We start from the raw sequence: 13,819 nt of genomic DNA on the forward strand, positions 1-13,819 counted from the left end.
ATTTTATTTAGCTAATTGTACTCACATTATGCACTTCATTACATTATAATGATGAAAAGCCCAGGCAGGAAATGTTTATATTTATTGATAAAAGGTTAGTTTGAACACTGATTGTTTCATTACAAGTGTTATTTTTTATGAATTGGTCATGTTATCGCTCTCAGTGAATACATCTCACTCAAAGTTTACAACTCAGGTTCATGGTTGCCTTTTTTTTTTATTAAAGTGGAATTTAAGAAACATCTCACAAAAAATATACAAAAAGAATATGTACAAATGATATTTACACTGGTATAATGTAAATCAAAATATGCAGCAACATTTTTTGTAGTTAGTCTGTAGTTAGGAGCAAAAGATTTTGCACTTTTCATATTTTCTCTCTGTTAAAACATTCCATTTAAGCAATATATCTGATTACACAAAACATTAACTTACTGTTGAAAAAAGTCCCACCATTCATATTCAGGAAAATGCGACAATAATACATCATAGCAGCTCACTGAAAAGTGACTGAAAGAATTGCAACAGTGCATTGAAACATCAATTTACAGCTGTTCTTTTTGTTTTCTGAGGAATTTGGTTTGGACAGATTGTCTTCCAGTAAGCCATGCACACCTACTAACCACAAACAAATCCTCAAACAAGTATGCACACGTTTACATGTCATGAGGGGAACACTGCCGAGGGGGTTTGAGGTCAACCAGTCAACAACACAACCACATAAACCATAAATGAACCATCAGGGTAACACAGTGACCAGGTCAGGTGAACAGTGCATAGTATGCTTTGGCATGCTGACATCCAGAACATAACAGTGGATGTTACATTCAGGAGGAAGGCCACAGGATTTGGAATTACCAGTAAAAATAGAACAAATGACTACATGATCCAAAAAGTAAAACCAACATAATACAAAAAGAATCCAAACCCTCATTAAGTTGAACACTCAGATTAAGGCTAATTCAGTTTGCTACATGTTTTAAAAAATGGCATTTTCAGTAACACAGTTTCATACGTCTGCCAAGTGGGAAAACTGCCATTTAGGACATGTACACAGACACGCTCATTCTTAAAAAAATAATCCCTCACTGAAATGATATGCACATACTGTATTATAGAGATGTGTTGTTTTTCTTCGATGACGATGTGATGTTGTGAGAGCAGGGCTGTACTCCCTCCACCTGTGTTCACAATCAGGACTAATGCTGTGATGAAAGTGAGCCTTGCACAAATGCATGCACCTAGATTTGAGGCAGTAAGTCCGATCAGATCAGTCACCACTTTGACTCATTTACAAGCTGCCAGGTCTTCCTCCTCCTCCTCCTCCTCCTCCTCCTTCCCTTCTTCATTTAAATGCATCCTTTAGTAGAATCTTTTCTCTCCGGGGAGCCTTAATGGGAGATGCCCAGACTTTCTGAGGCAGGATGGTCCAGGTTTGGTCCTCAGTGTGGGGCATGGACACACCTCCACACAAACAGGCTAGAGAGGACGTAGAGGAGAGGATGCATTATTTAATATTTGACTGTCGTATCATTAGTAAACTATGTTGTTATTTGGAGCCTCAGTCATACCTTCTGTCATCTCCACCAGCACTAACGACGAAGCGGTCTCCATTTGTGAAGCGTACATTAGTCAAGTGAGCGGAATGACCCAGAAAGCGTTTGTGTTTGGCCTAAAACAGATCACATACACATCATCAAGTGGCATTTTTTTTAAACAATAGTCAGCAGATTTATCTATCAAGTGGCATTGTTGTGCCCAGAAACAGTTGCAGTTAAAACATCACATAAAGTCAGTTAAGTCAATATGTAGTCATCTCATGCAGAACTGGTGGTGGAAATTAACTAAGTACATTTACTCAAGTACTGTACTTAAGTCAGTAGAGTATTTCCATTTTATGCTCCTTAATACATCTTTATCACTACAATTCAGAGGGAAATATAGTTTTTTTTTTTACCATTAGTTACTGGTTAATTTACAGATTTAGATTAGTAATACAAAATATAATCAACAAATAAACTGTTAAGCATTATTATGGATAAAGATAAGACTTGATTGCTCCCTTGGTGAAATTCGCGACCTACCAGCAGTATATAAAGTGAAAAATAATCCCCACCTTTACCAGCTGCAACATTAAGTATTGAACATATTAATACATTAATAATTATAAATAAACAACATAATATATATTATTCTGAAATGGGCCATTATTCATTATACATGTATTATGTATTAATTATTGTATAAACTTTAAGTATATTTTGATGCTAATACTTCTTTACATTTACTGAAGTAAAATGCAGGACCTTTATTTGTAAAAGAGTATTTCTACACTGTGGTGAGTACTTCTTCCACCTCCATGCACAACCCCATTATTTCATCTCCATCACACAATTTTGGTAAAACTATTTTCTCAGAAATAATAGCCACAAGTTAAATTTTTTTTATTATTTTGTAACACATATATAACAAATAATAATAATAATAACATAATTCAAAGCTACTATGTGAATATTTTGTAAGTGATTGTATAAGCCATCAAAATATTATAATGGCATATGTTTGTGTTTGCTGAAAATGAGATAAATTAGTGTTTGTTTTTTTAAAAGACCACTAGTGGGCATCAAAGTCAGGAATTTTCAAATTCTACACACAGTGTAGGTAAAGAGAAAAATGACAAATTAAAACTATTATCATCAGAAAAAACAGCGATAGTGTCAATAATTCTGACATAATAAATCACAAACACAATAACAAACAGTACTAATAATATTATGCAATCATACTTACGAACTTCTCTGGACTTGGAAAGTCAAACAGCTTTACCATGCCAAAGTCATCGCCTGTGACAATGTTAAGGCCTGAGTGGGACACACAGGCACAGGTGACGTCTGCTTTGTCAGTGTTGCGGGACCAGATCCCTACAACCTCGTCCCCAAGGACACTGGATACAGAGAGAGAGCAGTTACATTGTTACTTTCAGCTGCTGTTACCTTTCATACGTATCATACGTGTGCCAGTCTAAACACTGAGACTCTCACCTTGTCCAGGTGGCCCAGGTAATTCTGTCAATATGAGTCTGCTCCGAGACCTGCTTCCCAGACGGCACCTCGTACACGAGTCGTTTATAAGCACCTGTGGATATCTGTTTCAAGGCATTAGAGGTTAGGGATCACACAGGCAGCCAGGGTCTGAGACAAACATGCCCTCTCACTGCTAAATTAGTGAACCTTCTCACAGTTTATACCTGGACGTAAGCGCTGTCAGCGGAAAAGTCCATCTGCATCACAAAGCTGGGGATGTCCCTGCAGCAGTTGATGCGGTTCAGCTGTGGGCCGAGTGTCAGGTCGTAGAAGTCAACTGCACTCTCAGTAGAGCCTACGGCCAAGTAACGTGCGTTTGGACTGAACCTGTAAGAGAGACACGCAGTGTCACAAAAGTGTTCTGTCAGATTTATTATGTAGTGTTGACCCATTTCAGTCTCCAAAGACAAATCTGATATGTTTAAACTGATTATTCATTATCTTTCAGTCTAAAAATTGAAATACAAATTAATGACAATACATTTAAATTTATTTAAAATTGGGCTGATTTATGGACCCCAGCATGCTTCATCCACAGCTTCCCTGAAGGACCCACCTTTTACAAACAGGAAATCTCTTATATTGTTGGAAACACACTCCAATCAAGGCAAGAACCTGCCATATACCACTTTCCCCCATATTTCACTGAGCCCACTCTACCATACTCTATTATCATTACCTAATATCCTGGATAGGAGAGCGCCGATCCCTTTTCTTGCCCCAGATCTTGAGCGAGTTAACTAGCAGGATGATGAACTCTCCATTCTTCATGCCGATGGCCACCATGTCTCCTTCAGGACTGTAGCTGATGGTACGTGCCGGGTGGCCCAGGTTCACCTTATTCAGCATCTTCTGTTTCCCCCACAAGGCCATGCAAGATCAGCACATACTTGTTATTAACGCAGCATGTGTGACAATCCCACGACTATTCATGTATGCAGAAATGGTAATCTTGTGACTGAGGAAAACCATGTTAATGTCCCTTGATAAAAGCTACAGTGAACATCTTGATAGAAATATAGAAGTACTGTTGAGAGAGTTAGAGATAGGTAGACTTCTGGTTTTGAGGGGTTGGAGGTAACATGGCTGACCTTCTCTGGGATGTCCCACAGACGAACAGTGCCATCCTCTGCCGCAGACAGGAACACGTCTCTGGAGGGATGGGTCCCCAAGCCCCAGATAGGTCCGTCCATGTGTCCGTTCACCAAAATGTTGCACGCTGCATTCTTCTCTCCAACCTCGATGATCTCTGCATTCCTGGTCCCCACAAGGATTTTACCCTGACAGAGCAGCGAGACAAATGTGTCAAAATACGGACGAGATGAGGAGAATCAGATGGATCATTTGATTGAGTGCAATATTATCTGTAACCAACCTTTCCTCTGCATACGGAGCGAACGCAGTCTATGATCTGTCCAGTTTCTAATCGAAACGCCCTGCAGCGTTTCAGCTCTTGGTCCCACAGCTTCAGAGCACCTCCCTCTTTAGACCTGTGGAGGAAATTATTAAGTGTGTTTCATCCCTCAGCTGTATATATATGTATACATATCCTTCTCTTATGTATTGTAGTCTTATTAGTATTACAAGCATTTGAATAAGCACATACTTGCAAATAGGGTAAATAGGTAAAACTAAATCATCATAGAAAACTAATCAAAAGCTGTGCTACATAGTGTGAGCTTACTGATGTATAATATAGTGTAGAAATGTTACAGAGCAGCACTTACGGTCTTTCCTTGCCCCCGGTGACGATGAGGCCGTCTCTCAGTGTGGTGTACATGGTAAACACAGGGCCCGTATGAGCTTTAGCCACAATTCTTACTAGAATGTGTTCCTTCCAAACACACACATCCCCACTTATGGTACCTGTAAATGTCAAGTTATTCTGAAAAGAAAACAAATCTGCACTAATCTAGTGGCCTAAGAGAGCAGAGCAAGCAATGCAAGAACAATTCACAGCACATTTAAGCAGTCAGACAGTTTGATGAGCTTTAAATATGAGTCAAATTATGAGGTAAAATTGAATATGTAATAAGAACAAGCAACATTTTTAAGAATTCATAACACTGGTTAGGACCAATTAAATGTTTGAGGCTGTATATTATATGGGTTGGAAGTCACTTACAGCTCCAAATGCTACAGACAGCATGGTCTGCATCCGGGCATCCTCGATGGAACTCAGCACACCTTTTTTGCTGAGCAAAGCCCGACCAGCTAACGTCCAGAAACGCACATGTTTGATGCCCACAGACACAAAGTGTGTGTCAGAGTCCGGACGAAATTCAGCCACAAAGATCCTCTGGGTGTGACCTATCCGGCTGGCCACTTTGGCACCTGAAACACAAAGTAGAGCGCAATGAAAGCCTGATTTTTCAACTAGTAGGGCTTCATCATCCCCAGATTAAGGCCAAGTTTAGGGAAAGATTATTTAGCTATTACCTTCCTGCCATTTCCAGATGGTGACGGTGTGTTCAGGGTCCAGGCCCACAGACAGCAGGAGTTTTCCCGTGGCACTAAAGCTGACGGAGCAAACGCCACCAGAGTGGAAACAACGTAACACAGACAGCGTCTGCTTGGTCATGGCGTCCCACACATGGATGGAGGGAGATGTGGCTGAGGGACAGAGCGAGGAAAAGAGAATTATTTGTCTAAATGTAACTGCACTTCTTTCTTTCTGGTGTCCGACTCATATCGTGTAAACCTTTAGCCAAAGTATTGAATTCCTATTATTGAGCTTCTTTGTTTATTGGGTTTTCACAAATTCCATACTCAAATTAACTAAGAAGGTAGTTTAAAATTAAATATAATATAAATTATATTTTCACATGATAGAATCTACAATAAATCCAAAATATTTCAGTTTTTAAATGAGGTAAAGACCCCAGATACGTGGCCACTAGATGGCAGTAAAATAAAAAATATAATGAGTTGAAACCAAACAGATTTTCTTTCAACAGTTACTAACACCATGTTTCCTGTTTTACCTGAAGACTTTTGAAGTGTCCTTACCTGACATGTCACCAGTATCACCTTAAAAAAAGGAAAATCAGATTTATTGACAGAACCAACAAATAATGTGTTACACTTTTTGTGACTTTCTGAGCAATAGTGACTCTATTCTCTATTGACAAAATCTCCTACTTTCAAAATGTTATGTTAGGTAATTTAAAGAAAACTATGTACAGTATTATTCTAAAAGGTTAGGAATTTACATCACAGATCCTCTGTCATAAAATTTTTGCCAGCACAGGGTTTGTTTATGTGTGTCTGTGAGAAACGCAGCATGTGTGACAACCCCACGACTATTCATGTATGCAGAAATGGTAATTTTGCTAGTTAGTTGCTTTACAGTACAGATACACTCGTAGGAGGAAGGGTTGCCATCTGTCTTGTACAGTAATCCCCCTGCACACTGCACAACACAGGACACAGGGGGAAAGAAATGAGGCGGCTGGTGACACAGGAGGTCAACTTCTCACAAACATACCTACTTGGCCAGTTGCCACCACGTTGGGGAATTTGGGATGTTGATTGATTGTCAGGCACAGAATATCGTCACTGTGTTCTACATAGAAACTTTGGCAGGCTGTAAAAAAACACACCCAACCCACACACATGTAAACACACCACACACACATACAAAATGAAATACATATATGTTATGTTTGCTTTTCGGGTAGTTAACAGTAACACTTTCAGAGCGTTTTTCAGACTGTCCTCGGGCTACTTACAGGTCGTCAAGTTGAGCACGATGCCAACTGAGGCCGTGTGGTAGATAATGTCCGCCCCCTCGTTCAGGTAGTGCACATTATTGCGGCAGTCATTGCCACGGTAACCGAACACCAGCTCCAACACCAAGTCCTGCGGGAGAGTCAGAAAAAGACCATCAGAAAGTCAGAAAGGTCAACGCCATGACAACTAAGATGTTCAGAGCCAGTAGCCGGCTGAAGTAGCGCGTCATTATTTGATTACAGCATCATCAGAGCCCCCAGAGAGGCTGTCTGGACAGAATACGAGCACACAGCTAAAATAATCATATTAGAAAGCAGCATTTTGAATCTTATGCTGCTCTGACAGAGACAAGACTTTTTCTGTTTACCATCTGTATATATGTGGGGATGTCAGGTCATTCTTACCTCAATAGGTCTCTTCTTTTTGCCAACATTGTTGGTCTGCAGCTTCTCCGGCTGTGGCAGCGCTCTGCTGACAGGAGGCCTGAAACAGACAGCTGGGATAAGAGGGCGGCTGCAGAGCTGCTTATCATGGTGATTATAATGATAATGATGATGACAATAATGATAATATTACACTGCTTACTATTCTGATGAAAAATATTCCACAAATATCTGCTCATATGTGCACACAAATAGGTGACAGAAAGGAAAAGAGTTACAATGGGATGAATTCTTAAAAAGGCAAATGAGAAAATTATTATTTTTTTATGTCAAGGCTTCTTGTATCACAAGTGTATCCAGAGTTTGTATAACTAGTGAAGCAAGGAAACAAAGTGGTTTGAATAAGGTGACTGTGTGGGAACATTTCAATAGAAAGTGAAATTACATGAATTATCCACATTAAAAATAAAACTTATATAAAGTTATAGTAAATATGACATTTTCAGTCATTAAATCAGGTAAATAACCGCTTTCTCTGATTCATTTGGAACAAAATTTGTCTAATTACTAAGACTACATTCACACTTTAATGCTGAAAATTGCCCAGATCAGATTTTACTTGTTTGGCTGTTCACATTACTTTTAAAATGTAGTCCATATCAGATTCCAGTGTGAACAGATGAGGGTATTTAAGTGACCTGCATGACAAATATGAGTCAAGGACTGTCTGACAATGAAAGTCAGTGAATGCTGATATGACTTTGTGAGGCCACATTGCCAAAAATCAGACCTGTACCTCATTTGGATCACATATGAAAGTGGCCCGAATGAGAACTGGAAAAGATCCGATTCCATGTGATTTGTCCTGTTCACACTGTCACGAAAAAATATGTCTAATTTGAGTTGCATATGGGCAAAAAAATCAGATTTCGCTCACTTTGGCCTGCAGTCTGAACACGGCCTCAGACTTTTTTTAAGTGCATATTAAAAACATGGTACGGGCAAAAAAACTATTAATAATGCAAAGACTGTTACCATGGCCTTCTTTTACAGGCCAGGTGTGAAAAGAGAAACACTATCAAGTGGCTAAAAGACTGAACACCAAAAACACAACTTGCTTCATATTTCATCTGCAAATAAAAAAAACTGTGAATGTGCTTTACAAAGTAATAAAAGAACCATAAGTGAGTACTTTACCTTGACCCTCTTCATGGCAGCAATAACAAAGAAAAAAAAAGCAAGAATTAGAAAAAGGTTTCTCACAGCATTGACTGCTGCCCGGCGGACACACACGAAACACAACACCTCAGCCACTGAGGACATAAAATACAGGAGTCAGCGCCATTGTGTAACCATGACAACTCGAGTCCATTTCCATGACAACTGCTGCCCAGAAGATGCTGTGTGGATGCTTGCATCACAAAAGAACAAAACAAATGTGGAAATAAATAAACCTCAAGCACCCAAAGTCTGTGACACACTTAAAGATGGATTATGACGATGGAAGATTTGATGCATGTAAGCATTGTTTACAATCAGCCATATAAACAATACTTCCTTAAAAAGGCTTTAAAAGAGGATAGCTTGTGTAATATTCTAATGTTCCTTATGTGTGAAGTTAATCCACTTTAATCATGCCATTTCCCCAGAGTCACTGACAATTAAAAACACTTCTTGTCCAACCCATTCAGATTTTGTTCAGCTGATTATTAAAGTAGACCCTAAAGTAAATTAAATTCAGGCACTAATTTAACTTTTAGGCCAATTTGTCATGCCACTCAGAACAGCAACTCATTAGCAACTGAATTAATATCCAAAACAGCATCTTTATTTAAAACTTGTATTTTACAGACATCATGTTTTGTTTTTTAAACTGTAAGTGAAAGATATTTATTGATAAGATCTTGAATCTTGATGTATTTCTTTTATCTTTGCTCTTTCTGATGGCAATAGGGGGACAATGTGATTTGTTCTCCCTAACGTAGCCCACAGATTATAACAACATGACCTACAGTTGTCTCTGTAATTACATATATTTCAACCACTGCTTCATCTTCTGTCCAAAATCAACATACATGAACACAAGAGCTTACCTGACCACCCCTTGTCTTCAAGTAGAATTAAAGAACGAAGCAGGATAATGACAGATGGACAGCCATTAAAGGAAAGAAGAAGAGCAGAAAAGGCTGAGTTATTTCAAAAAGGCAGGGACAGGGCAGGAATTTCACGCAGGAAAAGAAAATGTTGATTGAAGAAGGCAGGTTTGGCTTCATCTTGACACAGAAGCCTTATTTTTTGTACTATGACAGGCAGAAATTGTTAGTTAAAGTTATTTTCTGACTACTAGGGAGCATCCTTCTGAGCATCTGCAACATCATAGCTTCACTAAGGAATACCTTTCGTCCACAGAGGGCTCTTTGAGCTGCAAGTGGGGTTTCACACCCGTCATGGGTCGCATGTTGGTGGATAAGGCCTTGATGGTGTAGTTGATCTCGTTCTCCCTCGTCACATCACTGTCGTAACCTGGTGAAAAACAGGAATGAAACAGGGTACGCTTTAGCAACGGAAACATTAGACAAAAAAGGAAAAAATTAAGGTAGTCTCTCACCTCCATCATCCTCACTCTCGATGTCCGACTCCTCGCTGTCACACTGTTTGAATTCCCGGTGGCCCTCGGGCTCATGGGCCCAGATCATGAGGCACGTGTCACCCCCTCCGACTGTCACCAAGAGGCTGTCATCATGGGTCCATCGCACATTGGTAACATGTGTGCTGTGGGCCACATAGCGTTTGAACTTTGCATACTTCCCCTGGGGGAGAGGGACAGCATTAGTTTAACACTTGTGACATTAACACAGAAATTTACATAACATTTGCATAAATCTTAAACAAAAGCCTGAAGTCACGAGACGCTAAAACCAGATAATACAAAGACTTATGCATTGTGTCTTACCTTGACAGGGTATCTGAAGAGTTTGACGTATCCTAAGTCATCTCCTGTTGCTAGCACCTTCCTGTCATTACTAAGGCAGGCTGCGGTCACCTCGGTCACCTCATTGATCAAAGGCCAGATGCCCTCGACAGACGTTCCCAGCACACACGTCCATGTGCTCCAGTCAATCTTCTCCACCTGAGCCAAGTGAGTAAGTTAGTAAAGATTCATTTATAATTCTTTTTTAAAGTTACAAAGCACTTCACAATAAAATAAATTAACTATAAAACAGGCAGCAAAGTAACAAACACAAGAGCAACAAAATAACAATTCAGAAATGTACTCAGGGACCTTCACCATGAAAAGCCTGATAGGTATTAACTAAAATTTGGTATTCCATTTTTCATTTCTGGAGGCAGCCAACACTAAAGTAATGTGGTTTCGGCATTTTGTCTTTATTATAAGACTGGCTGCTGCATTTTGAACCATCTGCAGGCAAGCTACAGATCCCTGGCTATGGCAAGACTGTAAGAATTACAATAATGTAGTGGTGAAGACACAAAAGCAAAGATTCATTTCTCTGCACTTTCAACAGATACAATTTGTTTACCCTAAATATCTCTTGAATGGAAAAACATAATTACAAAGTTTCTGTATATGAACAGAAAAATACAGAGGTTCAAGGAATAGTTTGGTATTTTGGAATATACTTGTGAATTTCCAAAAAACTATTCTTTAAAAAAGGTCCCAGAGCACTGTTACAGGGTTTTGATCACTGTCATGGTCAATAATAAGGATCTCTGTTGATCCAAATTTAAACTGAGAAAGCTTTGGGACCTCCAGCCTCTCATAAAGTCCCAGCAGTCCTTTTGCTGAGATCACAACGTTTAACGAGCAAGTACAGCAGAGTGTTGTTTGAATAAGAGTGAATACATTTGAGGCCCAAATGTAGCAAATAAATAGAAAATAAAATGGGGCCAAGAACAGACCATTGAGGCACTCCACAGCTCAAAACAGCAGACATGTCATCACCAACCATCACAGAGAATTGTCTATTTGATAAATGCGCTATAAACCAGCAAAGGGAAGAACCAGATAGGCCAACCCACTGTCTCAGCCGGTCAAAGTGATAACACACACAGGAGAAAAGTGAAATGAATGGGAGGGTAAAAGGAAAGTGTCACGCAGCATGATTTGGTGAGATGAACGAGCAAATGTAGGAGAGGACATCTGAGGCTCCAGTGAAACACGACATAGCAGCATTTATCATCTCTGACCCTTATTTTCTTAATGCCTCCCTCCACTGTGTGCCTCGCAAGGTGTCTGAATGTCACGCTGTATTAAAGGGACCCTAAACACTATCCCACTTCCAATGCCAAAATTAGAATGATACTGGTGAAAAGTGGGCCGTGTTAATGCTTCACTGCCCTTCCCCGAGCCTTCTCTGATCCCGATGGGAAAAAGTGGGCCAACAGCGCCGTAACCACGGCTGCTACTTTGCCTTCTCTTCCTGCTTACCTCCGTAGCCGGGATGGTCTGCCTCTTGCCTCGAGGGGCTTCAAAAAAAAACTGCTCTTTAGCACCTGTGTTGACTTGGAGTAGCTTTCCTGTGAATGAAAAAGCCCAGTGGGCCATGCTGCTTAACTGTTTTTTAACAGCGACATTTTGAATCCATAATCGGCAGTCATTTGCAAGGATTTACTGAGAGGATTGCATTCAAGGTAGCATGCTTACCTCTTTTGTCCCAGTCCAGATGGGTAATGTAGTTGAGACATCCCTTGCACACCCCAACTCGTTTGCTGCTCATTACATTGTAAATATCCACAAAAGTGTCTCCTGATGCTACTGCAAGGTACTTTCCAGCACCTGAGCAAACAAGACACAGAGAGTGAAAAGTTTCATGCAAAATATTTTTACCAGGGATCAACAGAATTGGGGATTTTTTGTTGGAAGTGTTGTTCAGATAGTTGGTCCACCACTTTGTGACATTTTGTACATTTTGTTCATGTCTCCAGAGGATGAATCCTACTGACTTTGGCGATCCCCTAACTTTTCCTCTTGCACCACCAGCAGGTTACGATTTGTGGTGTGAAATACAGACATTCATGAGTTTCAAGCTTGGTGGTCTTCCTCAGGCAGCATCAGAGAGATAAGCTTGAAATAATTCCCCTTCCTTTTGTTTGTGTCATTTCTGAGTGTATGGAGAAGCCTTTTCCACCATTTTTATCTATTTTTAAGGCGTTGTTTATGGCTGTAGACGCTTAGCTTTTTTCTAAAATCATGAAAAAGAGCTCTCATTGGTTATTCCTACTATAGCCAAACAAAAACCACTTTCTTGCTCAGAATTAGATTGCTGTATACTGTGACTTCTACTCTAAGATCTAGGCTCTCAGAGACTCATGGGTGTTGGGTTGAGAAACAGGATCTGTTGCATTGTGGATCAAGGTTAAGTGTCCAGGCAAAAGAGAGTTTAGTTTCTTGCTCTCACTTTGTCCACCCCCACTGTTTCCCATTTCGCTCTTGCTGTCTCTCTTTCTGGCCCTATTACAGAAAGCCATTAATTTGGGTCAGGCCTGCAGCAATATCTCACCGACTCACGGTGGGAGAGAAATATGTATACCTGCTGAACTTCTGCACAGCATCCTACATACACTAAGATGCTCTAAAGGGCACACAGATTTTAGAGGCCTATTTACTACTCAGACCGGGTGAAGAAATGCGGAGGTGAACCACAAACCTGGAGAGAATCTGATATCTGAGATGATGTCCTTGCGGTGGTGGAAGGACACCAGGTCCTCCAGGGTGTCTGCGTTCACAATGAGGAAGCTGCCGTCATTCAGGCCCACCGCCAAGGCTTTGCCATCAGGGGAGAAACAGCAGCAACGGCCGCCTGATGAGGATAATGTGTTTGTTAAAACCCTGAGACCAGTGAACTTCCTGTCAGAAAATACACTCATCCGTTAGAGCGGTGACTCACCTTTTCTGAGCTTGCGTACAGCCAGCATGCAGTGGCTGGGCGATAGGTCCCATATGCGCAGGGTTTTGTCATCGCTGACAGTGGCACAAAGAGGGAGATGGGGATGAGTGGCCAAGCCCCACACTTCACCCTCCATGTGACCCTGCCGACACATACAACGTCATAATTATTTAATTTATAGTTGGTCAACTTAATCTTAGGTGACATAGCAAAAAGGAGCCTAAAAAGGCAAAAAAGAAGAAAAAAAATGTATTTAACATGAATACTGTATATTGCACGTGGACATACAAACCTTATACAAGCCTTATTCTATTCTATAGCCTATTTGTTGTATATATTGTACATCTCATTGTATTGTATTTTAGTGTATTTGATTATATTTTCTTCTTTATTCTTTGTACAACATTTCCCCTGTGCCACTTAAATTTCCCCTACAGGGGATCAATAAAGGTACATATTATTGCATTGCTTCACATCTTACAGATTAGTTAAACAATACTTTAAGAGAGTGCAACACAATAAGTGCAATATGCAAATCACAGAAGGTACAATTTTCTGATAGAGGTGTGTATTATAATGAAGTAATGCAGTTCTGCAGAGATGCCCTGGCATACAAATCCTGTTTTCCAGAAACCTTTTTGTTTGGTACAGACCCAAAGATATTCACATCATCATGATTTTAATTGTGTTTTTCAGTGAAAATGAAATTTGT

General features: G+C 40.1%; 1 protein-coding gene across 1 annotated transcript in view; it reads right to left on the reverse strand.

Moving 5' to 3' along the window:
- Positions 1 to 97: 97 nt before the first annotated feature.
- eml5 (EMAP like 5) overlaps positions 98 to 13,819 on the reverse strand; it is a 39,377-nt gene continuing 25,655 nt past the window's right edge. Inside the window, exons 21-44 of the mRNA XM_035674229.1 lie at positions 13,108 to 13,249; positions 12,868 to 13,020; positions 11,865 to 11,996; positions 11,649 to 11,737; positions 10,152 to 10,328; positions 9,807 to 10,008; positions 9,595 to 9,721; positions 9,292 to 9,306; positions 8,396 to 8,404; positions 7,220 to 7,298; positions 6,815 to 6,944; positions 6,571 to 6,669; positions 6,093 to 6,113; positions 5,523 to 5,696; positions 5,209 to 5,417; positions 4,811 to 4,968; positions 4,459 to 4,573; positions 4,175 to 4,363; positions 3,763 to 3,935; positions 3,248 to 3,410; positions 3,042 to 3,145; positions 2,791 to 2,944; positions 1,572 to 1,672; positions 98 to 1,479 (exon numbers count right to left, since the gene is read on the reverse strand). Coding sequence (XP_035530122.1) covers positions 1,443 to 1,479; positions 1,572 to 1,672; positions 2,791 to 2,944; positions 3,042 to 3,145; positions 3,248 to 3,410; positions 3,763 to 3,935; positions 4,175 to 4,363; positions 4,459 to 4,573; positions 4,811 to 4,968; positions 5,209 to 5,417; positions 5,523 to 5,696; positions 6,093 to 6,113; positions 6,571 to 6,669; positions 6,815 to 6,944; positions 7,220 to 7,298; positions 8,396 to 8,404; positions 9,292 to 9,306; positions 9,595 to 9,721; positions 9,807 to 10,008; positions 10,152 to 10,328; positions 11,649 to 11,737; positions 11,865 to 11,996; positions 12,868 to 13,020; positions 13,108 to 13,249 — 2,952 coding nt within the window. The 3' untranslated portion in view covers positions 98 to 1,442. The remainder of the gene's footprint in view (positions 1,480 to 1,571; positions 1,673 to 2,790; positions 2,945 to 3,041; positions 3,146 to 3,247; positions 3,411 to 3,762; positions 3,936 to 4,174; positions 4,364 to 4,458; positions 4,574 to 4,810; positions 4,969 to 5,208; positions 5,418 to 5,522; positions 5,697 to 6,092; positions 6,114 to 6,570; positions 6,670 to 6,814; positions 6,945 to 7,219; positions 7,299 to 8,395; positions 8,405 to 9,291; positions 9,307 to 9,594; positions 9,722 to 9,806; positions 10,009 to 10,151; positions 10,329 to 11,648; positions 11,738 to 11,864; positions 11,997 to 12,867; positions 13,021 to 13,107; positions 13,250 to 13,819) is intronic.

This window comes from Morone saxatilis, unplaced genomic scaffold (genome assembly GCF_004916995.1).
Source record: "Morone saxatilis isolate NCDOM2014 unplaced genomic scaffold, NCSU_SB_2.0 Contig3, whole genome shotgun sequence".
Lineage (NCBI taxonomy): Eukaryota > Metazoa > Chordata > Actinopteri > Moronidae > Morone > Morone saxatilis.